This window comes from Hippoglossus hippoglossus, chromosome 1 (genome assembly GCF_009819705.1).
Source record: "Hippoglossus hippoglossus isolate fHipHip1 chromosome 1, fHipHip1.pri, whole genome shotgun sequence".
NCBI classification, from domain to species: Eukaryota; Metazoa; Chordata; class Actinopteri; order Pleuronectiformes; family Pleuronectidae; genus Hippoglossus; species Hippoglossus hippoglossus.
In genome coordinates, this window is record NC_047151.1 from 11,732,804 (window position 1) to 11,759,557 (window position 26,754).

Consider the following 26,754-nt stretch of genomic DNA (forward strand, 5'->3'; position numbering starts at 1 on the left):
ATGTGATTCTGCCCAATCACACACACAAACACACAATCACATGTGCATGAAAGCCAAATAGAGCAGTTTTCAAAAGCTTATGGAATACAGTTCAATCTTTACAGTTATCCATATTTATCACTGGACTGGGACCATTGTCGTACAACTTGAATGTGCACGCACTCTTTTGCCAAGAACTCTACGTTGTTACATTAAAGATGCTCCATGTGGAATTTTAAAATCAAACAATTGGTGCAGCGTTCATTCTGAGACATTTGTTTGATAACCATAATGAAATGACAGATCCTAATTACTTTAACAGCACAACACAGGAGCGGAGAGCTTTCTGCTTGGCACAAACAGAGCAAACACTTAAAAAGTTTCTGTTAATGGCAGGTAGATTAATGAGTTGGAGAAATGTTTTCAAATGGAAGAGGCCTTTGAAACAAAGCCAAAGATAAAAGCGAGTACACAATGCTGATACACCCAGAACATAAAAAAACGTTTGCACTATGTGGGATGAAAGCTCAATTGTGATTATTTGTTACTGATAACATTATAAGGTACACAAGTATGACAGGCTGCATTAAGAGAGGTTGTTACTGGGAAGTCACACACAGCACACGATTTGTTACTTTTGTAATTACTAAGTAGTGAGTCATACTTAGATTTATTACGTTTGAATTATATCCTTGAAGAATTGTTCTCGTCAGGCTGTTTTTGTGCTGGAAGTGCTCATGACCTCATTTTCAGAGCGCTTTAAAGTCTTAGTTATTTCTAGGTTACGAAAACTGTCTTCTTGCACTTCCGCTTTTACTTGTTGTGAAAATCTAGTCTCTGTTTCTGACAGGGACAAAAGACCCTAATCGGATATTCGAGACATGGAAAAAATGACATTGTAAGGTTTAAAATTGAGATTATTGAATTACATACTTTCTTTTAACAAAAGTTAAGTAAGTAAGTTAAGTAAGCTTCAGTAATTAATATTATATTGCTGAAAATGGAAAAAAGGGTCAAGCAACTTATTGCTTTTTAAACAACTATAAACCCAGTACAATTTTGATATTTAAAAAATCCACAATTAAAATTCTACTTCTGCTTTTAAACAGCTTGTTTCTTTTATGATGTTAATTTGAGTTTTCATGCATGGCCTGTAATAGATATAGTGATCTATGACATTTCCCATGAGATGCCATTGATTTTAACCAGTTGACTTTAATTGCCACAGTCATTACTTAACCATTCGCCAAGTAGATATCCCACCTCCATGGTCATTGCATATAATCAATACAGTGCAATCAGAAATAGTCATTATTGTCAACTTAAAAGCCTGAAGTCAGGAGCCATCTACTGTACAGTGGGATGACTCATTCAAGAACAAGGACCCTGAAGAGCTTATCAGCTGTATTGACCGCAGTCATTACTGAACACCTAAATACAGCAACAGCAAAGTAAAACCTTGAGAGCTCACTCAAACAGTTAAATCACAGGAAATAAATTCAATATGAAGCTCAGTTTATAAGGCAATGAATCAATGCCTTGACCATGATTTAAAAAGTATGCCTGCACGTTTAACTCACTAACTCACCAGGGATAAATACAACCTCCCCTACACTTTCAGGTTCAGCTATGTCCCCGAAAAATAGGTGACCCCAGTTTCTCATGTTAATGGAACGGTAAAGTCCTTTACAGCCCTAGATTGCTCTGTAAGCTCTATTGATTTGGCTTTATTGGCTATTGATTAGAGGTACTTCACCCACACTACTAAATTGGTGAAGAAAGCCATAATGGCTACCACAGTAGGATAAGCCATGGTCAGGGGAGTTTAAAGGGAGACGTTATCAACAAGGACCACGGTGTAAACAGTGAACTCACTGTGTAACGTTGGGTTATGTCCTCAAGAAGCTGCCTTATATTGTTGTGCTTTATATAACTGAACCACAAAATAGGAAGCTGTATAGAAGGCTTCTTCATTTCCAAAAGTACACTGCAGTTGAATGCTTTGTCGACAACACATTTTGAACTGCTTGCCTCCCTCTATTATCAAATTCAGCATGTAGTATTTCAGTGCATTAGAGCCAAAATGAGTGCAGGCTTTTCTTCTGATGGGTACCCCCTCTTGACAAAAGGTATTAGCATGATTTAAAGTGTGTGCCTCTCAGCAGAGGATAAATTTACTCAATTTCATTCCCCAGGCTGGAAAAAAAGAGGAAGTTTTAAGCGCTGCAGTTCAAATGCAGAATGAGATTAAATTCCCTGTGATGGTGACTTATTGAGTTTCTGTTATTTCTTTCCATGATACGACATAGTTAAAGCCAATACCCAAAGGGGAAAATAAAGTATAAGTCCCTCATACTGGGTGTATAATGCAATCTTTGCAACAGTCTGAGATCTGTAACACAATGTATTATTATAAATTAAAACACTATATTAAAAGTCATCGTACATCGCACAATGAAACAGAGATTCATGTTGAATTCGAGACATATAAAGTCTAGCAAGTTAAAATGTTCAGTTTGATTCATCAATCTTTTAAAGACATATTGTTCAAAGAATTTAGTTGAGACATTTCAACAATAACCGTTGTTGTTTTTAATAGAAGTTGAGTGCCAAATTATTATTTGAGTGACTGTGATTGTCTGTGTTTTTTTAGGTAAGAATCAAATAAAAAATCTGTAAAAGCCAACTAATCTTAGATAAAAAAAGCTGAAATGAGCCTTGATATTGTGAAACATTATGTTTTAATTAAATGTAAAATACTTTAAGCAGAAGTAAAATATATGTTGATTCGAGGCAATTGAAGCATAAGCCAAATCTCTTTGGATAAAAAGAGAAACACATTCTGAAGCATCGGGGTTGGGGAAGAAGATTCAATAAGCAGAAGGTTTGTAGAGCATCATCAAAGACAACAATAATAATCTCAGTGAATAAAAAGCATTCACTCAAATCATAATTATATAACATGAGTCACAAACACCAACATATATTCTAGCCAGTATTTGTGTATTTTTGTGTGTGTGTAATTTAAAGTTGCTCTTGTACTTTTCAAAGCATAATTTCTTAGATGCACCACAGATGCTGAAAACAAAAGGCAGAAATGATGTAACCATAGAAACAATGTTCAGTATTAACTGCACCTATCTGAGAACAGCACTGACGGACCACAGAAAAGCTACTTTGAAAGTGTGTTTACTCTAAAATAAACCAGACGGACGCATTTAGGTCCCGTATAATGATTAAAAAGCTCCGTGTTTAGAAGTTAAGTCAGATTCTAAAGTGACTTTGTTGTCAGATAAAAGAAAAACACAAGTGTAAGTGTTCACTTAAGGTGAAAAAGTTGAAAAGTATGAGATGTGCTTTTGATTCAGGCAGTCCAGGCAACAGCACTATTTCTGAGGCAAAGTGAGATGGCACACCAATTGGGCTATTTTCACTTCAGTGGTTTTAATCATTTAAAAACTAATTGACCCCTGTAGAGGTGAGGTTCAGCTGCAGTAAGTGTAAGGAATCCATGTTTTACACTTCAGGACTGTTAAAAAAAGGTCTGTGATCGTACCTGTGGCACATTTTCACGAATGAACATAATCTTAAACATGAGGAAGAGAAAACTAAATATGGGTGCTTTGTCACGTTTCCCCTCCTTATCTGTAAAACCCGATAACAGCATGAAAACCTGCGAGACACGACTCAAATACACTTTGTTTGTTTTAACTGTGGAATTGCTTCTGCATGGCACACACCAGAAACAGGTTTAGTCTTTTGGCAAATTTCAAATGAGAGAGGAACAGAAAGAGCGTGTTTACAAGAAAACCTTTAACACATCAAAATACATTTTAAATTGGACCTCTATGAAAACATATATCAGAGGGGGTGCAAGGGAAAAAACCACTGACTGATAAGACCTCGAAAACAACTTGAAAACAAACAGATCAAAGAGACCAACAGTTGCTGGCAGTGGCCATTTTGTGTTATCAAATGGAGTGCCTGTGTGGTTCTGCTATATGTTGTCTCAGATTTTCAATACATTTCTCATCTAAGAATTTCCCATGCTTCCATATGGTCGATGGATTCCCGAGGGAATAAGTTTCATCGCATTCAAAGGAGAAAAGAGTGGAGGAGATGAGCTGTGAGGCAAAGGAATCAACTCCTCTTCTCTGAGAAAGAGGAGCATTCAAATCACACACTATTTTCATCTTCTGAAGATTCTCACTTAATTCCTGCATAAGTGTGAGTGGCACTCATTTGTGCTAACCTGCTTATGTCACCCGTAGCTGCACAGAGGAAAGGTATCATTAACTAACAATGATAATCAGACCTCACCAGGTTTGCACACTCCTCATTCTCTCACACAAACACAGTCAGGAAGCCCTTATCCCATCTTATCTGTTTTTCTACTCAATAACATTGTCTTCCACGATCAATCCATAAGTCTATTAACCCACTCATGTGCCTGTTTAAAATGGATCTCCCACTGGCTACATAAACAAAATGCACACACAAATTGCAATCCTGTTTCGAAAAATCGGCATGTCAGCGATAAGATAGCATGGCACAACATTTCAGAAACCGTCCACAGTGCAAAGCCTCTGCGACGTTTGGAGCAGCGTTCACAAACCCAAATACATATGCATGTCCTGATTACCACTTCTCCTTTAGGTAAACATGCAGCCTCACAGTTAGAGACTGACACACACTGCAGATGCAGATAGGGTCTCAGAGGAGCTGGTGCACACTAAAACTGACCCATAAATCATATTCTAATCGTCATACTGATACGAACATTGCAATAAACTCATCGCAGAAGTCTGCCTGAAACATGATGAATTATAAAAGATCATTTTATTTATAGGCACCATGCATTCACACATGGTTTTCAATACCGCCATAAGACTTGGGTGCAGCACCTGAGCCAAATGAAAACGAAAAAACGAAGGTGAGGGTTCTCTATACTGGGATTTGTTGTTGTTTATGGTCGGGCTGCAGCCTCTCCTCTCTGACACACACACACACACACACAGACACACACGCACACACACACACACACACACACACTAAACAGCACAGAGGCCAGAGAGAAGTAAACGTTTTACTCAACTTGACAACAACTACACTTGTAGGGCTGTGAGTGAAATCAAAACCTTTGTGTGTAAAATGCCAATAGAGTCCTTTATCACACCACAAGCTTTAAACACATAGGAAAGAGATTGTTTTCAACTGCGCCTATCCACTGCAGTATGTTTTATACAACCACAGCACACAGCTAATAGTGAATCGTTACCATTGGCTGTATGAAAATATGGACAACATGATTGGTCCCCAAAAGTAAAACTATGGTTATAAACCCTGCCTCCATGTTAACAGATTGGACAGAGACCAAACTAAAAATTCAAAGAACATGTCACATAAAAAGTTCTCCAATATGATTTCTGTCATTTCAAGTACAATATATGTATGTTCAAACTAGATTAGCTAGTACAATGGTTGAGGAAGACATGTAGACTTCAATATTTATTCATCGCAAGTCGTCTTTCATTGTCATAAAGACCCTTGCATTTAGAAAATTCTAATAAAAAGTAGAAAAAACATAGGAATGTAAACATGCCTTCCCGTTTGCAAATATTCAATGCTGTAAATGCTGGTTCTCAAATTTTGCATCACTCTCTGACTCTGTAATCAATGTGATGAATTACAGGAATAAATTATGTCCTCTAAAGACTAAATTATGTCCTCCATGAATGAATGACTGAACAAATTAATAAACAAATCAATAATTAATGGCTCCTGGTACAGGAAATATGTCTTGTAGACTTTTCATTTAACAAGAGTAGAAAGTGTGCCTGACAAGTCAACAGAGAAAAGTGCAGCTGGCGTGAACTGTCAACAACCTCAAGCAATACCATCCAACTCACAGGAGCACTGTGGTCATCAATCCTTCAGCCACTGACCTAAAAAAAAATCAATCAGGGCCCAACGTCATCGAGGACGTTCAGATCTGTACATTTGACATGGACATGGAGTGAGGACAACAGGAGCTTTCAGTTGGTTTGGATCCAGAAACACAATGTGTCCTGTGTAGACATTTATACTCACAGTATAATCCTACCAACTGGAAATCTGCCAATTTACTAGTCAGGGCAAGTGACCTGATGGGACTGTAAATACATCAAGCTACTACAGAAAAACGCATTAATGCAGAAAACTAACACATTCCCCTGGTTTAGCTCCTCGAGAAGAGAACTGTGCGATAGCACAATCTACATTGTGTCACATTAACAAAACATCAATCTCTTAATATATTATACGCTGTATCAATTATTGCAATGTGGCACAAATCACAATCTTATGGAAATATTTATCATTAATTTGGATAGTGCTTTGCGTTCTTCGACACGGCACAGATGCAGATGCAAATGCGACACACAACAGGGTCATTCCAAACAGGAGGACTGACTTGCCAAAGCAAAACAAGGAGGTTACCAGAAAACCAAATCATCAGTCATCCCAAGCTTCATGTTTGGATAGGACAAATAATGAACAGAGACACAAACAACGGAAATCATTACAATAATCACATGCGAAAAAATACCTTACTATGAGATGTATTTTCTGTTTGTTTAGGCCAATGGATGCAATACTGTCATAGTATTACTATGTTCATGTTAGATTTAAGACAAAGCAAAATGAAATATAATGTTAGTTACAAACTCAATGTTATTGACCCAGTTCTATGCCACTTTATCTAAAGGGCACTGTTTGCAAAAATGTTTGTTGTAAAAGTTATTTGTTTATTTTTTTTCTGCAGCGTGTTGGATATAGTAGTATCTTGCGCACTTACCCCTCCATGGAGGCCTTTAGCTACCATACAAATATGATAGACCCTCTCTAAAGCCAGTATTTGGTTTGTCTGCTGTGGAAACGTAGCAGTGAATTATGGAGGACCTGCTCATTCAGTAGATAGATAGGCCTCGTTCTATGGTAACAAGATCAAGAAAGTTCTAGGATTCAAATTCACACTAATGAAAACATAATTATGAATATTTTATTCTATTTCTGTCAATAGATCCTCTTAAATCCTACACACACGTCCTTTAATCCAATAAGACCAGTTGTTATCAAACAGGTTTTTGTAACGTTAACACCTTAACGTTATTTTATGTTAAGGAATAAAAATCATGCATCTATAATTTTACATAGAAATACTGCTCAGTTCCTTTTTAGATATTACACTAATGAAGTAAAATGAAGCTCAAACCCAAATGAAAGTTGGGCATTGTTAATTCATTGCTAATCATCACTAATTCATCCCTCCCCCAGTTGTCTGAAAGTGAGGAAAGTAAAGAAGTGGTTGTTTGGAATGTTAAACTTTCAGACAGCCACACACACACTCATACACAAAGACATAATCTTCAACACACATAACTGCATCTAACTGCCCAAATGCGTAAACACATAAAGCCTCCTTCTGTTTACCACACTCACACAGGCCCTAGTCTCCATTCATATGCAGACAGAAACCTTCTCCATCATCTCCCACTGTTATTTTCAAGTAAGTTTACAGGGCTCATAAACAGGTTTTATAGAGTCAATATGGCTGACTGTGTCTGGCACACTGTGTCCTCTACTCAGGACTCCAGATTGTCAATATAACAGTAAAACTCTCTGTTAACACCCTCTCCTCATACCACGCTAAATCAAGTTTTAACGGTCAAGCACACATTAGGTGTTGGTGTCGTTGCGTCAAATCCATTTTGGCAATGCTAGGAAAACAAGCTAAGTGCTTACAAATGTGGCTGAAAATTTCTGTAAGAATCTATATTTAGTTTTAGGCATTTATATGGAAGCTAAAGATATGGGAATGTTGTCGCAAGATGAATTTGTGAAGGATAAGGAACTATACTATAATATCTTACATCAGAAAACATAAAAACAGAATAGTTAAATTTCTAATTTGAAACGAGGACATAAACAGCATACATCATGATATTGCATTTCCTAAAGTCTGAATATAAATGTTCCTTGAGGGGTAAAACACTGTTGTCGTAACCGTATGGCAGCTTGTACTGCACCTCTTAACTGTATGACTAGAACATATTTCAATTAGCACAGAGGCGTTTTACTGTGAAGGTAACAGTTAAAAAATAGATATATAATCTTAATCATTCCCACATATATTTGATGAGTCACATGTTTGCAGAGGATGCACATCTTTTGATTGTCTCATATTTTAGATGTGATTTGGTTTGCTGTGATAGAGGAGATTTCTTGTATTATGTTGTCTAACGAAATTTGAGGATTGACCTTTTCTGACTTTTCTGCCAACTCCTTCTCCTCTTCGTTGGGTGCTGAAAATTCAGCTGTTTGTTTGTTTGCAACCAAAGCTCTCTATCTCGTTTTCCACACAATCCAATGGCACAGGATGATGACAAAACCGGCAGCCAATCATCTTCTTTCCAACTTACCACTATACTGCCTAAACGTCATGTCAGCTACTATTTGGACAAAGAAAGGGCTAAATAAATAAAAAATTATAAACTATCTCAGGTTAAGGCAACAAAAGCATTACTTATTAGGATCTATTTTTGAACTCTTTAAACAATGTGTTGACAATAAGAAAACACTCTAATACACTTCGTCTCTCTTCCCTGATTCAATCTCTAACAGCCGAGTGGGAACATTTACTTTATAATTTCCAAAGCTTCCCTGTCCAGACACAGATTCAGACTAAGACCTATACAAACACACACACAGACAATGGCACACACGGCTTCCCATGCTGGTCTTGGAGTGGTCCCTAAGGAAAACCCACTGTTAGTAGATAATTGGTTTCCAACCTTCACAATACCACCATTCCTCCCTCCCATCCCTTTTCTCTGGCTGCCTGGCAGTCTTTGCCTCTCTTGGTCTCACTCTTTATACACATCTGATGCTGTGTTTTGGTGCAGATGCACTAATTGGATGTGTTGTGTTTTTTAATTGGTGCGTATACAGACATTAAACATTATTTATGTTCACCTTACTGCTGCATTGGCCTACCAGTTATTTTGTGTTATTATTTTTTTTCAAACACTGTTTACCTGCTTTGTCATTAGAGCTCATTTATGCTAATAAAGAAGAGTGACTTTAGGAAAAGAGAGTGAGGAGTCCTGACAGTCCATCTGTTCAGCCCCTGTAGAACTGGCCCAGTTTCTGCAATATCTTAACAGGAAGACAAAGAAAGTAGCAAGTAAAGTGAGAATCAGCAGAACTACAGTTTATTCACAGTTGTCATTTCAGCAGGTTTCCTGGGAAGTGACTGAAAACACATACAAACACACGTGTCCTCACACATGTGCCCAAAAAGTGCATCGTGTTCAAGATGTCAGCAAACTGACTGTCAGCACAAACCCATCCTAATGTGCATTTATGCATTTTGCACACTCACACCTAGTTACTCAGTGGTACCATCAATTTCTCAGTCAATCACTGCAACAGGAAAAAATGTCTCGCAAATGGCTCTGACTCTAAATATGGCATCTAGTTTCCAGCATCCCATATGGTCAGTTACCATGACAACCGCTGCATGCCTGTCCAAGCAGCCTAATATTTACTCAGCAGATACATGTCTGCCTCTAAGGTAGATAATGACACTGGGGACCACCTGGGGTTTTCTATATACCAGACTCAATCTATACTATACACAAAGTAAATACAGGCCTTCACAGAAGTCAGGTCATGCTGCTGGTTTGACTCATTTCGTTTTTTATACTCTGGCCAGGGGGTACATATAAAAGGTAAGCAAACTATAACCATCAATTATAAAAGAAGAGACAGTTTCCATGCAACCGTTTCATGTTGCACTCAAAATAGTCAATTTTTATTATGCATTGTTTATCCTATAAAACACATCTTTTCATATCAAGATCATACATGAGTGTGGCTCTATAACTTTCTGATGCCAAAGTTTATGACGACGGTTGAGAGTGAAGACATAATGATGCAGTTCATGTTATCCTCTCCACTCATATCACAAAGTACAAAACAGTCACAGTGGGGGATGTAATCTATGCATGATATGGACAATTATGCACGATACATCTATCAAGTGGTGATATATGTATGTGTGGTGGTGATATCACTGGAGAAATATGATACTAAACTATAAAGCAAATCAATATTTATGCTCCAGTTGTAGAAGCAATAGCCAGTCTCACAGCCTTAAGGGGATTCACTCATTATCTACTCAAGGAGTAAAGTGTTTTGTTGACTAGAACACACCCTTCCATCGGCATAGTGGTGAGTAGATAATGAGTGATTTTCATTTTGGGGTGAACTATCCCATAAAGTTTCAAATTGTAATATAATAGGCCTCTTTGTTCATTTAAAAGCACTTAATGGTAAGAGGAGAAAACAACAAAAACAAGTTTATGTCATGTCAGTGCATCAGGTGTCAATTAGTGAGTCACCATTTGCTTTTAGCTGATGAAACACAGGAGGGAGAGGAAGTATGGGATTTGAAAGAGAGTAGGAAGGACAAACAGTAGTAGGACGAAGGAGACGAGGGAACACATTTCAACAAGGTGTGGAGATTAAACTGTCTCCTTTTACAATCGTTACATGGTACTATAAAATCGTGCCTTGTACTAAACACACAAACACAAACAGACAGACACACACACATACACACAAGCATGCTGGTGCATGAAATCTTGCAGTTCCTTCATTTCATCTGAAAACCATTAGCTATGTCTAGACTGTTTATTATGGGAGACAGCAGGGGAGGCAGTTATCTGCTTTCCCCTCTGCCCCATAGTCCAAGCCCACCAGCCCTCAACCCAATATGTCCCAAATGTGTGCTGGCCTGAGGAAACTGTAGCACGAAGCAACTGAGGCAAAGCGACAAGCAGTCCACATTGCCAGCTCTCTCTCACATTAGGGACAAATCATTATGGTAGGCATTGTCTGTTTAGCATACTGCTGCACACATACTGTACACAGATAATTATACACATACTAACATACAGGAATAGGAGTGCAAAAATCTGACTATAACACACAAGCAAGAGCAAGCAGACAAAAATTGAAGTGACATTTACTGATGGCAAATGAAAAGGTTGTTAAGAGATCCTCACACAAGTGCATCTTCAGTAATGCCTCCTGGTGGCTTTTAGGGTTTGGGCTAAGTGTGAGAAAATTACAAAATGAGGGACTGAAAGACTATATTTACCCACAAGCAGTTAGGTTTTTTTAATTTAACTTCCCACTGCCGTGAGAAACCACAACTATCATGACTGATTAAGGCTGCAATCACCCTTATTAACTGTATAGTGCACTAAGTGTTTAATTGTGCTAAATTACTGTAGTCACAATGGACTGTTGTGGATTATCAGTTGCGACCCGCCACAGTCAAATTTGTCCTGCCACAGTTTCTTCATAATTCAAAAAATAATTACATCTCCAATGTAGTGTTTTACAATGTTCAAGCCATCGTCGATACTTGCCCCACTCTCTCTCTCTCCTAGTTATTACAGCCCATGGCAGGTAGACCTCGACGCAACACGGGCCATCTCTGTGTACCTGTCATTCAGGGGCACACAAGAACATGCTACCTGCATGTTCAACAGCCGATAATCAACCCTCATCAACAGGATTCTGTGGAAAACACAGGATTACTATGGAAACCGATTCCAACAAAGAAGTATTGTCTAGGGAATTGTCTAATAGTATTGATGCTACACAGGAAAAACAGTGATCTGTCTGGTTAGAAGCCAGAAAACTACTTCTAACTGAGCCTGACGGTGTGTACAGCTTCAGCAGTTTTACTGTGGACATGAGTGTGTAAGTTCACACATAGAAATTCAATGACAGTTGGTATTTGATTTAGTTGGAGGAGGGTAATAGGAAGGCGACAGATGCTGCTGTGTGGATAAAACAAAGGGGGGGGGGGGGGGGGGAGAAAGGGAGGTAGAGGTCAGAGCTGATAGAAGTAGAGAGAGGGAGAGACAGGGAGGGAGGGATACAGACCAGGGAGGAAGATAAAGTCATTAAGAAGCAGCTACAGCAAGAAGCTCCGGGGCCAATAGGTCAACACTTAACTGCAAGTGTCAAGTATTAGGTCATTACCACCTGCACCTTCACAGGTAATTGTTCTGTGTGTATGTGTGTGTGTGTGTGTGTGTTTGTGTGTGTATGTCAGTGTGTGTGTATATGTGTGTGCGCGTGTGTATGAGACAGACAGAGAAAGAGAGCGCGAGGGAGAGGTTTGCCTTTCCTTTTTTCTCCCAATGAGTCATGTAGACATTGCAAACATTCGCATTGGAAACCAACCAGTCAAAAACATATGTGTACGAAGTGGAAAACACAACACACACAGAAGAAAGACCAGTGATAATGTTAAAGTGGAAGAGGGACTAGAGTAAGAAATATAATAGGGTAACCAAACTTAATACGACCACTGAATAAAAAAAACAGGAGAGAGAGGTGCAGATAGTGAAGTGGGGTTAGGTAAGATGTGAAGAGAAAGAAGATGGAGGGTCAGAGAAACGAGGGATGGACATGGAGAGAGAGAGGAAAAACACATTTGAGCGCTTTTAGAGCCCACATCTAAGTCCATCTTATGACAACTATTGATTTTCCATTGACTCTATTATGGCCCTATATATTCATCTATAGCAATTAAACCATTAGCTACTGGGCCATAAACACACACACACGCACGCTATCTATACTGTACTTCTATCTAAGTGAGGACACTCATTGGCATAATGCATAACCTTAACCATCACAACGAAATACCTTACCCGACAACCAAGTCTTAACCCTCTAACAACCCTTTGAAAAAATGAGGACCAGCCAAAATGTCCTCACTTTCCAAAAATGTCCTATAAGTACAAGTACACAGACACACATAGAAAACACATTCACATTGTGCATTAGCGACTGTCTGGTTTGTTTCTTTAACAGCAGGATTATGCAAAATGTACAAAAACCATTGTCACCAAACCTGGTGGAGGGATGGATCATGGGCCAGAGAGGAATCCATAACACTTAGCTGTAGATATTGTTAAAGCAGATCCAGGATGAAGGCTGATAAATTGAGCGTTGTTGTCAATGTGTCAGGAAATAAGTATTTAATCTTTTTGTTAAAAAAAAAAACAACCCTGACATTTATGCTATACTTCCCTTTTCATTTATTTTTCTGTGATACGAGCTAAAGGGACATAGGGTTGTTTGACTTTGACAAAGGTAAGCACTATAATTGCTAGTTGTTCATTTTTGTTTGTCTGCTTTGTTTCCTTTTGCAAAAAAATGTGACTGTTGTGTGTATGTGTTTGACTTGTTTGTCTCCCTGTTTGTTTGCAGTGTATGTACTTGCTGTCGCATGTGTACAAACTGAGGGTCAGAAAAACACACACTCATGCAAGTACCATGTACACATCCAAGGACAGCAAACACTCAGTAAAACACACACACGCTGACAAACTGCGGATGCTTTCCCTATTTCCCTATCACACACTCACACACAACATCCGGCCATTCTGCTCTTGTCAAGTGTAATAGAAGACATGAGGCAAAGACAACAGGATAATAGGATTATTATTCTCCTCTAATCTCCAGGAGTCAGCACTGCACAATTAGTTTGTGTGTGTGTGTGTGTGTGTGTGTGTGTGTGTGTGTGTGTGTGTGTCTACATTTAACTAGTTTGGGCGTGTTTCTTAGCTCATACTCCTTTTTCGTTTGTTTAGTGATTATATTAAATTTTTCAGCCTGAAAGAATATGAAACATTAAACAGGATAAATAAACAATGAGCAGCATTATGTTGTGGGAGGTGGATGAGGTTCCTCTAAACAATGGACGATTGTCACAATGAGAAGTTGGAAATAGAGTAGTGTAGTGTAGTGATCACTTTCATAGTCATTGTGTGATACTAAAAGGTAACAAACGGGTAATTAAGACACAATTTAAATACAGTATTAGACAAAATAATAGGTTTACAATGCTAGTTTTGTATTAGAAAACCGCTGCTGTTCATCACAACTGTTGATGTATGTTATGGCTATATTAAGTATGGGAATCAGCATCCACCCCCAAAAAATCCATATCAGTAGTGGGACTTTAATTTTCAATGCACTGAACAGTTTGGCTTTGGCTGAGTTGTCATAAATCAGTCTCACTTTATTCCAAGAAAAGCCTGATCTTCTTTAGCTGAGGGACTATTGAAATCTTAATAAATTAGTACCATTTTAGATGAATAAATAATAGGTAGAGCTTTGGAAAAGGCAGCAGACCTAACAAATTAGTCCTATTTTCTCATGAGGAAACTCTCGCCAGAGGACAATCGAAGTCTTAATGAGTTGCACTATTTTATCTGGAGAAGACCCAAGACTGATTTGACCGAGGGACTGTTGAACTCCTTGCATTGAGTCCTATTGTGAGAAAACACAGCATTTTCTTCAGCCAAAGGACTAATGACTTCCTGACAAATTAGTTTCACTTCACTCCAGCAAATTCCACAGCACCTTTAGCCATCAGCCGGCAGCACAAGGTCTGAAGAAGTTACTGGTATTTGAAAGTGAGAAGCAACTTGTGCAGGTGGAGTTTGATGTGTATGAGTCAGCATGTCAGAGTTGGCGTTAGAGTGAGTCACAATGGATAATACGTTTATTATTAGAGCTAGTGTAGGAAGGGGCTGGTCACACACATATGCACACACGTCCTCATGCAGCAGTGCAAATGCTATTCACAATGTTTGAGTGCTGTATCATGCTCAGTGTAGTTAGTAATTTTGGATATTTTGCATAATTGGGTACTTCTGTGCACACTCCCACTCCAAACAGCACGATGCAGAGTTAACTCTGCACTGGCCATGATAAACTACTCCGACACTGTCCACAGATGAAGAACACACACAAAGACATTGAATTTAAAAAGGCAGCATTGCTAGAAATCTGGAGTAAAGTATGCTGCAAGAATACTCCATGATGCATTTTGTGCCTTGCTCAAGGACACTATGACATTTCACAAGGACATACTGTACTGTACATGGAGACCACACGAATGTGCTATCTCCAGGCTTGATCTCTGTAGCAATGATGAATAGAGCAGAAGGAAATGGTTGGTCATGGGATTATCCTGGAGAGGACACAGAGAGGACACATGGCATATGCACTGTGTGAAAACTGTTAGTTCCCTCGTAGGTATGAGGATAAGTCAAATTTTGACAATTATTTGCTAAATGATATCTATGTTTTAATATTTTGCTCTGGAAATATTATAAAAATGTCTCAGTAGCCTACAACAAAGAATTTGAAAGATCTTTTCAAATTCACATACATTTTTTCATTAAAAAGTATAGAGTAATTTCATATAAAATTTCAATAAAGTTCACGGACCCATAAAAGTCATAAGAGAGCACAAGAAACTGTTAAAGGACTGAGATAATGTGGCTTATAATCCAAAACTGAACTCCTACAGCATGAATTAGACATCAATTGGACATTGTCTGTCTGTCCCTGTCTTGTGAACACTCACATCATTCAGACTTCACATACAAAGTTTAAAACGTAGGATGTTGTTAAAAAGTCCAAGCCCCAATGACAAAATCAGGGTTAAGGCTGTCACTTTTTTCCAAATATCAAGTTAGAATGAATTTTAAATCCCATGCAATTCATTTGAATGTGTCCAAGTACCTCCCCCACAGTCAGACGACATTGAACACTTGGCTTTCTTTACTGACAGGTCAAGAGGGTAGGGCTGGACGACATGACTTCAAATCAACATCATAAGTATTTCAGACTTTTACCTCCATTCAGATTATTGAATGATTATCGTTGGGGATAATAGTTCAATGCACTTCTAGACTGGATATTTTGAATTTGAAACACGTCATTACGGTTCGAATATGAGTGAGAGGACTTGATCAGAGTTATTTTAAAATAAAATAAATGTGCTCTTAATATATTAAGTAAATATAGAATGGGTAAATACCTTACACAATTGTTTTCTGGAGAAAAATGTCGTTCCAAGTAGTTGAAGCACCGCTTGAAATCTGATCGACCGGCAAAGAATAACTTACCAGGGTTTTGAATCCAACCAGTCAATGGATGCTGGCTGTTGGTATTTAACAGTTACTGCTTTGGGCATATTTTTATTGGTGCAGCTAAATAAATGTGAGGTTCAACACCCAGTGCTGCTGTGCTTCTCCTTTACCAAATTAACAATTGTAAGACACACTCAGCAGCACATAGGTTTTGCTCATCTCACTATTTATTATTTGGGTATATTATCTATTATTCAGACCCCTCTAGGTTCCATTCTTCTATCCCTCCTCCTCTCTTGCTCTCTGGCTGTAACCCCTCTTATTTCTCTCTCTTCATTTCTCCCTCTCACATTTGATATCTCCTTGTTTTCCCGCTCCCTCGCTCTCTCTCTCTCGTGCTCTCCGTTATCTGCTGTAAAGTAGATAAGCATCGCTTTTCAGCGGCAGGAGAATAATGCACGACATGTTCATGAGAGGTGGAGGGGAGCAGCAGAAGTCAAGGTCGAACTGCATGTGATGGTCTGTGTGTGTGTGTGTGTGTGTGTGTGTGTGTGTGTGTGTGTGTGTGTGTGTCTGTGTGTGTGTGTGTGACTTACAACCTCATCTCCCCTGTCTTTATCTGTATCCCTATCCAAACCTTGGCACCGTCTCCTCAGAGAGCACACACAATATACAGTGTTGACACCCACTCCCAAACACACACACACTTGTCTGAGGCAGTGGTAGATCATGAGCGGCTGAATACGGGATGATGCAGAGCAGCTCCACTGACATGAATCACAGTAACTCTTTCTTAGCTATTCCCTCTCATTTATCTTTCTTCTTCCGCTCCCGTCTTCCTTCTCCTTCTTCTCTGGTCACCTCCTTTACTCTCTCGCTCGCCTATTCCCCTTCATTCCTCTAATTCCCACTCCTCCGCCAACTTCTTTTTCTCTCCTCTCTTTTTGTTGTTAATTTGTAATCATTCCACCCTCTCCTCTGTTGATTGATCCCTTCCTTCTCATGGTTCCTCTCTTTCATCTAACCTGAATAATAACTTCCTATCCAAGTATCTAATAATTTGCCTGGGCAGGTTATGGTGCATACATTTCTTTTGTATGTTTAAGTGGATAGTACAACTTCCTATCCTCGTACTCACATAGTATATGCTTCTTCTTTCTTCTGCTTATCACAATAAAAAATCCTCCACGATATCGTATATAGTCTTTCTTCAAGTGTTAGGGTTAGGGCTAACTAGCATACAGCCGTGTAGCACTGCCCATTAAACAAACAAGCTATTAACTCGGTTCACCAACCTCAGCAGTCTTACCTTGAACCTGGAGTTCCTGGTTCTGTGCTGAGGAATCTGCTCAAACATTACTTCTTTGGCGCCATATTTCCAAACTTGCTCTCCGAAGTTAGCACTGGCTAATGGAGCTTGTGGTGTCACAGGTGTGTCGTTAGCTGGAGATGCTAAAGACGCAAACAGGGCTGTCAGCCTCCACAACTAGAGAATAACTGTACTCCTCCTGCATAAGATTCAGCCCAGTCCTCGTCCTCAGAGTCTGTCCTCGTCCTCAGAGTCTGTCCTCGTCCTCAGAGTCTGTCCTCTCGCCCTCCACCATGTTTGGTATTCTTATTGTCCTGTTTTATAACTACAGTCCACCAGCTCAGGTTAGGAGCTTGTCATCTGAGGTCTGTGTGACCAACAGGGTCTGTGCTCAGTGTGTGTGAGAGGACCTGTAGTAGTAGTAGTAGTAATAGTAGTATTAAAAGAGGTAAAGTATAAATAAGTAGATCAAGCAGTAGAATTTAACTTATAATAATAATAACTATATCATAATTATCAGTATAAGGCAAAACAAAATTTGGCATCTTATTTGATCATTTAATTAATTAATATTAACAATAATAAGGCCCTCTTATTAAAACCTTTTTCTGTTACACTTTTTTATTATTTGTATTAAGGTGTCAAAAACACAATACTAAATCTCACAAGAAGGAGGTACAGTGTAGAGAAGGAGTGGCGGTAAGATGAAACAGAAAACCGTCCATTCTGTGGCACGTGGATTTAGCCGCCCCACCTCAGATCACAGCTGTTGTGTAACTTGAAAACAACAGGTCATGTCTGATTCACAGTAACTCTCCTCCATGTTCTGAACAAGAAACATCAGGCTTTCTTTTCCAGCATTGCCGTCTACACTTTTATCTTGATGAATTAACGTTTTTCATGTTATCAGTTTAGTGAGTTGCGTATATCTTAGACGGTACCAAGTATTTGATCATTCTAATTCTATGCACTATCCATGCAAATTAAAAACCTATACAGCACAAGGCTCCAATCTAATGGGGAAGCATGGGTAGTGATTGTCTATTCCTTATCTTACTTAAGCTTTCATACAATCCTCTTTTCTTCTGCTTCTCCATTTCCCATTTCTCTGTTTTCCTCCCACAATTGTTTAATCCCTGGAAACTGGATTACCGGAAATTTAACTCCAATCTATTTCCTGGAAAAATAAATTACAGAAAAGTGGGAGACAAATAGATACGTTTTAAGCTTAAACCAAATATGCTGATGCATGCAAAATATAGACTTCCTTTACTAAATCCTTCAAGATGGATGCAATGGCTAGAGTGACTGATTCAAAACTGTAAACCATGTATTTCACATACAGTATGTGTTTATTTACTGCAAGGACAGATATAGTTTACCCTGTGAGAATGTGCATCCTTCAAATGCAAAAGTTGAACAGTAATTTCCATGTTTTAGCCAAGGGGAGGAAAGGAAATATCCAGCTACCATAGTCAAAAGATAAATGAAACCCATGTTACCATGTTCCCCATCTAATAAGTATTAACCTTTGTTTTATTATCTTATTAATAATGTGATGTTCAGATGAAAGTTCTGTGATAATGAATACTATATCATGGTAGACCTTATATACAACCATTTCAAATTACTATCATCATTTGAGTTTCCAACCAGCCAATCATAATGAATTTCGAAGTCAAATGGGTCTAAAGAAAAAGATCAAATGCATTTGCCCAAACCTATCGCTCTTGGTTGCCTGACATTTGCTCAAACATGGAAATTTCAATAAATGTCACTGGTGAAGAGGAAATCCCTTGAAGTCTTTCATCTTACAGGAACTTTACAAGACAAACACTGTGCTTACGACAGCATCACTTGCGGACTAAATATCACTCAACTCAGACTTGAATGTTTTCCCCCAGTTTTGCTTCAGGCGTTGTTCAATGGGGCGGCTGTGGCTGAGGTGTAGAGCGTTCGTCCTCCAACCTGACGGTCGGCAGTTTGATCCCCAGTCTTCCCAATCTGCATGCCGAAGTGTCCTTGGGCAAGATGCTGGACCCTGAATTGCCCCTCATAGAACAACCAAGTGCTGCTGATAGATGCACTGTATGAATGTGTGTGTGAATGGGTGAATGTAAAACTGTACTCTAAAGAGCTTTGAGTGGTCATCAAGACTAGAAAAGCACTATATAAATACAAAAAAAAAAAAACATTACCAGGTTTCTCAGTCAAAGTGCTCCATTTGGTTTTACAGCAAAGTCAGTGTAGCAACATTACAATAGGTGAAAACAAGTTATTGGTTCAGAGGCATTGTGTGTGTGCGTGCTTTTTAACGAGAAAATGACAAAAGTAATGGGTGTGCACCTGTGTTTTGTGAATGTGTGTGACTACCAGCTGTACCTCAACAATCCTTTGCAGGCATCCGTGCCTGTTTTTTTTATACATGTCATGTTCTCCACATGTTCCCTGGCTTCTCTATGAATCTGACCACACACAGTGTCTCTCTCTCTCTCTCTCTCTCTCTCTCTCTCTCTCGACAGCGAAAGTATCACAACTACTTATTCAGTGATAAAACGTGAGCCAGAGGAAACCCAGTAATTGAACTCCAGTGAGCGAAGCTTGGAAGCACAGGGCCGTATCCAGTGTTTTACGAAAAAATTTATTATTCACCTTAAAGACACATCCGTACATATGCATTTACAAGCTCACAGCACATATATTGGAATGCACACAAAAAGACGCTCAGGCAAGAACAACAACTTAGCGCTCACACGACTAAACTCTTAAGCCGGCAATCTGTAGGTTTACACTTTCCTATTCAGCCAAGTTTAGGATGATGAAGATCAGAGTATGAAGCTGTTGCATAAGCAAATAAACTTTGAAAAAATCGACTTTCACACTCTACCTCCTGAAGCTCCACTGAATAAATCAGAGTTATCTCTCTCCCTCTCTCTCTCACCTCTCTCTCTCTCTCCTCTCATTGGAAGGATTCAGGAAATACACAAAAAGGAAAACACAGAGTGATCGGCTATCAGCTGGACTGCAGCACTGCAGTGCACTCACACATTCACACACAAACACATTCACAGACAGGGGGAAACAGTGCTCACTCCGTGCTACACATGTGCAGCAAGCGCATCAGAAATCAAACAGGTAATAGGAGAAAATAATAGAATAGCATGAGATGTCCACTCAGTCACCAGTTTCACTTTGTCCTCTATTCTGCTCATTTTTAACTCTTGTATATCTTACATATACATATTGTATGTGCACATTGACTATCTGACTTATTTCTAATACTCTTCAATCTAATTTGCATGAAGCATCTTGTCACAATAATCACTACCTGATACCTGTACACACAATTACCCCATAACTACATACATCCACCTATTGTCCTAGTTTACATTTGCCATTCGCCCATTCATACACATTGCATCTCTGTACAGCACTGTCTCTATCATACATCACTTAAAACGCTGTCGGCACTGCTGTCATGGGCAACTTGGGTCTCAGTATCGTGCCCATTGATACTTTGGCACAGGGGTGACTGGGATCGAACTGTAAACCCTCTTGTCAGTGGATGACTCGCTCTACCTCCTGAGCCACAGCCGCCCTCTATTCCATTTTATTTTCATATTGTGTTGTGTTTGTCTTGTTTTCTAAGCAAGCAGACCAGATGTCACGCACAGTGGCCACTCCAGTACAATCAAAGGGATATACGAAGAGATCTAAAAGGAAAATGTAATTACTGATGTGATGGTCTCTCCTAAAAGTCACCAGGCTGGCTTCACATCCTGATGCAAATATCTGGACAAATGGATGAGCACGCTTCCAATGAAACAACGCACTGGTGGAAAATCTTTTATTCATTGTTCTTTTTAGAGATTTTGAGTAAAGAAGCCATAATACTATATGTAATGTCTGATTGGTTGGTTTTGTAAAGTTTTCTATCGACTACCTACCAAGGAGATTATGTTTGTTGGTTGGTTTGTAAGCAAGATTACACACAAAAAAACAACTGAAAGGATTTCAAGGAAACTTGGCGGAAGGATGTGGTATGTGTCATATACATTTTGGTGCGGATCCACTATTTTAACATTGCAAAGGGGAATTTTCACTGTTTTTTCAGAGAATAATTTATGGATATAATATCTATGAGTGTGTGAAATGTGGTTTAAGTTCATTGGATTTGAGGGGACTCTTGTGATAAATTGTTCGTGAGTTATTGGTTTGAGTTATCTGCTGCTCTCTGGCACTGCCCATTATTATTTTCTTAGTCACCTCCTTGGTCTATTTCAGTCCTAGTCTGCATCATCTTGTCTTCATTCATGGTGCAAGTGAAAAATACATCCTCGCTGCAATATGACCAACAGTTCAGAGATGTGAAGACAGGAATGTGGAAGACAAAGGAAGAGAATTGAAAGAAGAGAAAAAGGGAACTGAGGAAAAGTCATTTATAAGAGAAGAGTTAAGTTTTCTTTTTTTCCTTTTTTAATCTTCAGCCTTTCAACTCCCCTGCATTAATTCTTTCTTCTTGTATCCCCTTGGGACCCAGTGGTAACTGAATCCAAAGTCTCCACACACATACTCACACACAGTGACATGTTGCATGTCAATTGGTGCAAAACATAATCTTCCACCCAAAATGCAATCATCCATAGTCCACTTTAATCTCAATCCACCCCACACACCAATACATAACAACCTGAGATGTGATTATCTGGAGACTTATCGACCCTCTGTTACTGAAACCCCATTGATCTATTCCTCAAGATGGCTTGTGTGTGTGTGTGTGTGTGTGTGTGTGTGTGTGTGTGTGTGCAAAATGATAAAAGGAAGGAAGCTACCTGCTGTGTATGTTGACTCTCATCATGAAAGTTGCCTTGAATCTTTATCAATGAAATGTGTGTGCTGTCTTCATAAATCAAAGTCAGATGCATAAAAGGTCAACAACTACGAGCTTGCTCTCTCACTCCTCCCCTTTTATCTCTCTCTCTCTCTCAAACACACACAAACACATACACACACGGATACATACGCCATGGTCATATATCAATTATGCTCAGTGTGGGACAAGTAATTCAATATCAATTTGTATTAAGTAGCATAATCTGTATTCTGTATTAAATATAAATACTACTGGAATTACCATGATACATATTCCTCCTCTTTTGGTAGGGACCAGCTGCCTACCTCATCGCCAGATACTTCCTGCTCACATGTTGCGTGTGTGTTGACTGGCAAAGATATGAAACTGATAACACATGTCTCATATAATTCCTAGTAGCAGCAACCCAAGTCCCAAAGTTTTAAAGCAACAGAGCAATATTGCAATGCAATGCCAGAATTGTAGTCCCTAATACTATTATTGTGACATGTAATCTGTGTTATTGTTATAGACTGTCTATAAAGATGGACAACTTATCTCCATTTCCTCCCACTATCCAAAAATTTGGCCAAAATATCCTGAGTACAAATGCTGCCAACCTGTGTATTTGGAGCCAGCAGCTACCAATCAATACAATTATATCATCAAATGACTGATCAAAAGCAAATTTAACCAAAACATGAACACTTGAACAAACATCAGTGTGAACTTTCTCAAATATAACAAAAACTATCTTTCGAAAAAAAAAATATTGCCACTCTAATTTGACTTTTTAGTTTGGTCCATGTCCCATCCACTTACATGGAGGAGGCAGGGTTTGTGACCTATTCCGCAGCCAGCCACTAGGTGGTGATGGTGAGATTTTGGCTTCAGTTTTGGGGAGATGAGTTGAGTCGTGTCGTCCATCTTTATATACATTAGATGGTTATTACCCATTATTATTTTAACAAGTAACTTCCACCAACAATTATAAATTCTACTGGCATTTCTACAAAATAATTTAAAAAATATAAATTTCTTAGTGTGTTACTGTCTGTTAAACTGACTATTTTTATTGTACCATCAGCAAAAGTCTTTCTCTTTCGTGTTATAAAGCAAATTACTTTCGTGCTGTATCATAATTCACAGTCTGATCTGAGATTGGGCTGCACAATGTAAACTCCAGAGTGATCCAAGTTTCTGTAGGTCTCAGTAATGGCTGCAGTTATTTATAGTTATTGTACTAGTGCCTCCAAATTAATGAGGCCATGATTAATATTTGGTGATATTGTACATGGAACGTCTCCAATGATAATTACTCCCATGAGAAAACTCATCTGCTTTCCTTCATTAACAGGTCGGAGGTCATGGTCAGCTGCTGGACCGGAGCTCCGGAAGTTGCTCGGGGTTTCACTGAAGGACACTACAGAGTGTTTGATGCCCTCGGGCAAAGGCTTCAACATAAATACTCTGAGGACACACTCTCTAATCACTGGGCCACACAGACTCTCCGAACAGCAACAGGGACGAATCAAATCCAATTTAACATGAAAGATCTTTTTTAATTACACACCGATTTAATTGCATGTGTTTAAAATCATATATATTTTTCAATTTCAGCCTTTTCAATCAACCCTTTGTTTGACGACGCTCTTGGATGATCCAACAGTGCTTTTCTTTTCTTCTTCTTTTTTTCTGTGACATTTCAGGGGAATTAATCATGTGGCCGACCTTAGAACTTTACAACCTCACCACGTCATGGCCGCTGTTGGGAAGTCAAAAGGTGTGAGTGCCGCTATGAATAGTGTGAGTGTGAATAGTACTGTCGTCCAGTGAAAAGCAGAAAGGTTAAGTAATTAAAGGGAGATTTAATGACTGAACATGAAGAGAGTATGTTTCAATAGTTGGGGGCTGGAGTCTTTGGCTGTGAGTTGTAGGAGGAAGTTACGGAGGACTTGGCATTTTCTCCATCAGGAGAAGCACCAGGGAAAAGGCTGCACATGCCACATTAGATATTAAATGACTCTGCATGTTGACAGCACAACATGAACAAACAGAGAAAGAGCCAGGCATAATGGATCAACCCTGCAACCCTCAACTCAACGTTTCCAGATAGTGGGACTCCAGTAGACTCTAATTGGATGACTTGAGACCTTTTTGACTCCCACTGCTTAAATACTTGACTTTGATTTAGAATTATTGATATTAGACATGACTTTGATACAAATTAACTGAGAGGACCTAAATTTGTATTTGCGCTTTTCTACTTTTCCTCACGTTATCAGGTGAGAGTGGCCACACTGCCGTGTGAGACGATAGAGTTTCAATGTCTATATGTTAAATATGTCATGAACATAATTGTTTGCAACACTTCCTGTACCCATTTCAACATAAAAGCACTCTCGCGATTCTGTTGACTGAATCCATTAATTTCTTCTGACAAGATTTGTATTGTTATTACAGGACGGGAAGATGCACGGCTTCATTGTGTAGTGTCCTGACATTTAGTTTATATCCCGAAGAAAATACAGTAGTTACAACAGTGGGCACGCTGATGACACGCTGCCTGACGCTACACACATGGAAAACCCAGGGTTAGAGCTGAGTGAATGAGGATACAACAACAGTGAAGAAATCTTGACAATACTTCCGACTGATGCCAAGTATGTTGAAACTACTTTTAAACAAGAAAGAATATTGCAACTTCAGCATAAAGATCTTAGTTGCCTTTCAGCAGCAGCAGAGATGACTTTTAGTGCTGTCATCAGTGAAAGAGTGTAAAAAAAATGGTCCATATGGTCAGTTCCAGAAAGCTGTGCTCCGAACGAAATAAAATGGAGTGTAAAGTCACCTTCCAAAGTACTTCTAAATGAAGTCAAGTGCATAATGCGAAAAGTACTGTGTGTGCATGTATCTTGACATCTCTTGCTGTGTCAGGGGCCTCTGCTCTGATCCCTCTCCTCCTCCTTCGAGGGAGCGAGGGAAAGATCACTCCTTCTTCAAAGTCTCTCTTTCATCTATGTGCCCTATCACACCATCCTCTGAGGTGGAGGGTGAGGAGGAAGCGGCACAGGCAGACAGGACTGGCTCTTTTTAAAATACATCCATCTCTTCCCCTTGTTTCTCTCCTCCCTTCTCATTCCCCTTTCCTCTGAGTGTTTCCAGGGCACCGTTAGCCCTCTTTGACCTGAAAACTTTTATTTTAACTTCAGTTTTCAGTTTTTTTCCTTTGCTGCCCTTTCTTCCCTCCTCCACATCCTCTCATTTAATTCCCTCTCATTTCAGCAAAAAGTGTTTTAGAGGAGAGTCAAAACTTTAACCTATAGGGACAAAGGAAGAAATGTATTTTGTATTATTTTCACCTTTTTCCATATGTTTTCAGTTTGTTTGTTTGTTTGCAGGATTATGCAAAAACTAGAAAAGAGATTAACACGAAATTCAATGGAAGGATGCAGTATTGAGCACGTGACATTTGATGTTAGCAGTTTGCAGAACATTTCTGTGTGCATGGTATATAGACTGTATCTTATCTCAATACTTGTACATGGAATATAAAGTGATAAACTGGCCAATCAGCCTTGGTGCAGGTATGAAGTTTCCACGAGCCCTTCTACTTTCCACGTGGGATTTTCTTTGCTTCACGTCATCAGTTGATTTCAGCACTAAGACTCAGCCTTGTTTGGCATTTTTTGTAAATTTTGTTGATTTCTTTATTTAAATAATTCATGGATTTTGATGAAAAAAAATCAATTTTTGTATGGCTCCAAATAAAATTCTAGATTTGTAGTAGCTAGTTCATTCTAGTTACGTTTAATTTCATTAATAGCATAGCAATAGCATAGCATTCCTAAACTATTCATTGCTTTTAGTGAGTGATCCAACACTATCACCTATTTTATTCCTCTTATTTTTATTATCCAGAGCTGCTTGTGACCGATGTTAATAAAAGCCTGGATTAAATTATCTGTATTTTGCTCCATTTTGGCCTCAGGCTAAAAGGGATGTTTTTGAAACACCCTGTTCTGGAATGGTACAATTTGAAATATGAAGTATGAGCAGCAGGCTATTTTGCTCGTGGTTCTTCACTTCACAATTGAGCCTTGTGCTTCCAGAGTCCCCTATCCCCCCCCCGCCCCCCCCATCTCTCGCTTCCTCTCTTCTCTCTCTCCCCCTGGGGACAGACTAAATTTACTGCTTTTGGTCCCCAGGAGTTTGTGAGACGCTGTTCCAATCGACTAACACAACCTGGGGGATGGTTGACACTCAACTCTGGGATTTACACTCTGCATGATCACTTTGCCACTTTATTCCACACACACATACGCACGGACACACACACACACACGCACACACACACGCACCAGCATAGCCTTGTGATGGTGCCAGTCTCATTGCTTTCCAAAGGGATTTGACTGGGATTAGTGTGTAAAAGCCAGTATCCACTTGATAATGGTGTATGCCTGTTTATGGGTCTAGTCTTCTCACAGTCTGTGCTTGTGTTTTTTTTATTTTGGTCAAAGAGGCCACTTCATTATCTGCTTTGTTGCCTTTCAAGATGTGGAAATCTCATCTAAAACATTTCTTTCACTCTCTCTGCT

The 26,754-nt window shown here is 39.1% G+C and overlaps 1 protein-coding gene across 2 annotated transcripts in view; it reads right to left on the reverse strand.

Moving 5' to 3' along the window:
* The window catches only part of LOC117769814 (zeta-sarcoglycan), a 317,874-nt gene that overhangs the window by 213,637 nt on the left and 77,483 nt on the right, over positions 1-26,754 (reverse strand). Inside the window, exon 1 of one of the 2 annotated variants that reach the window (XM_034598960.1) lies at positions 17,305-17,653. The exons of the other annotated variant lie outside the window; for it this stretch is intronic. Within the exon in view, the coding sequence (XP_034454851.1) occupies positions 17,305-17,352 (48 nt within the window). The 5' untranslated portion in view covers positions 17,353-17,653. Of the gene's footprint in view, positions 1-17,304; positions 17,654-26,754 lie in introns of those variants that run through there. 2 annotated transcript variants of the gene reach the window in all.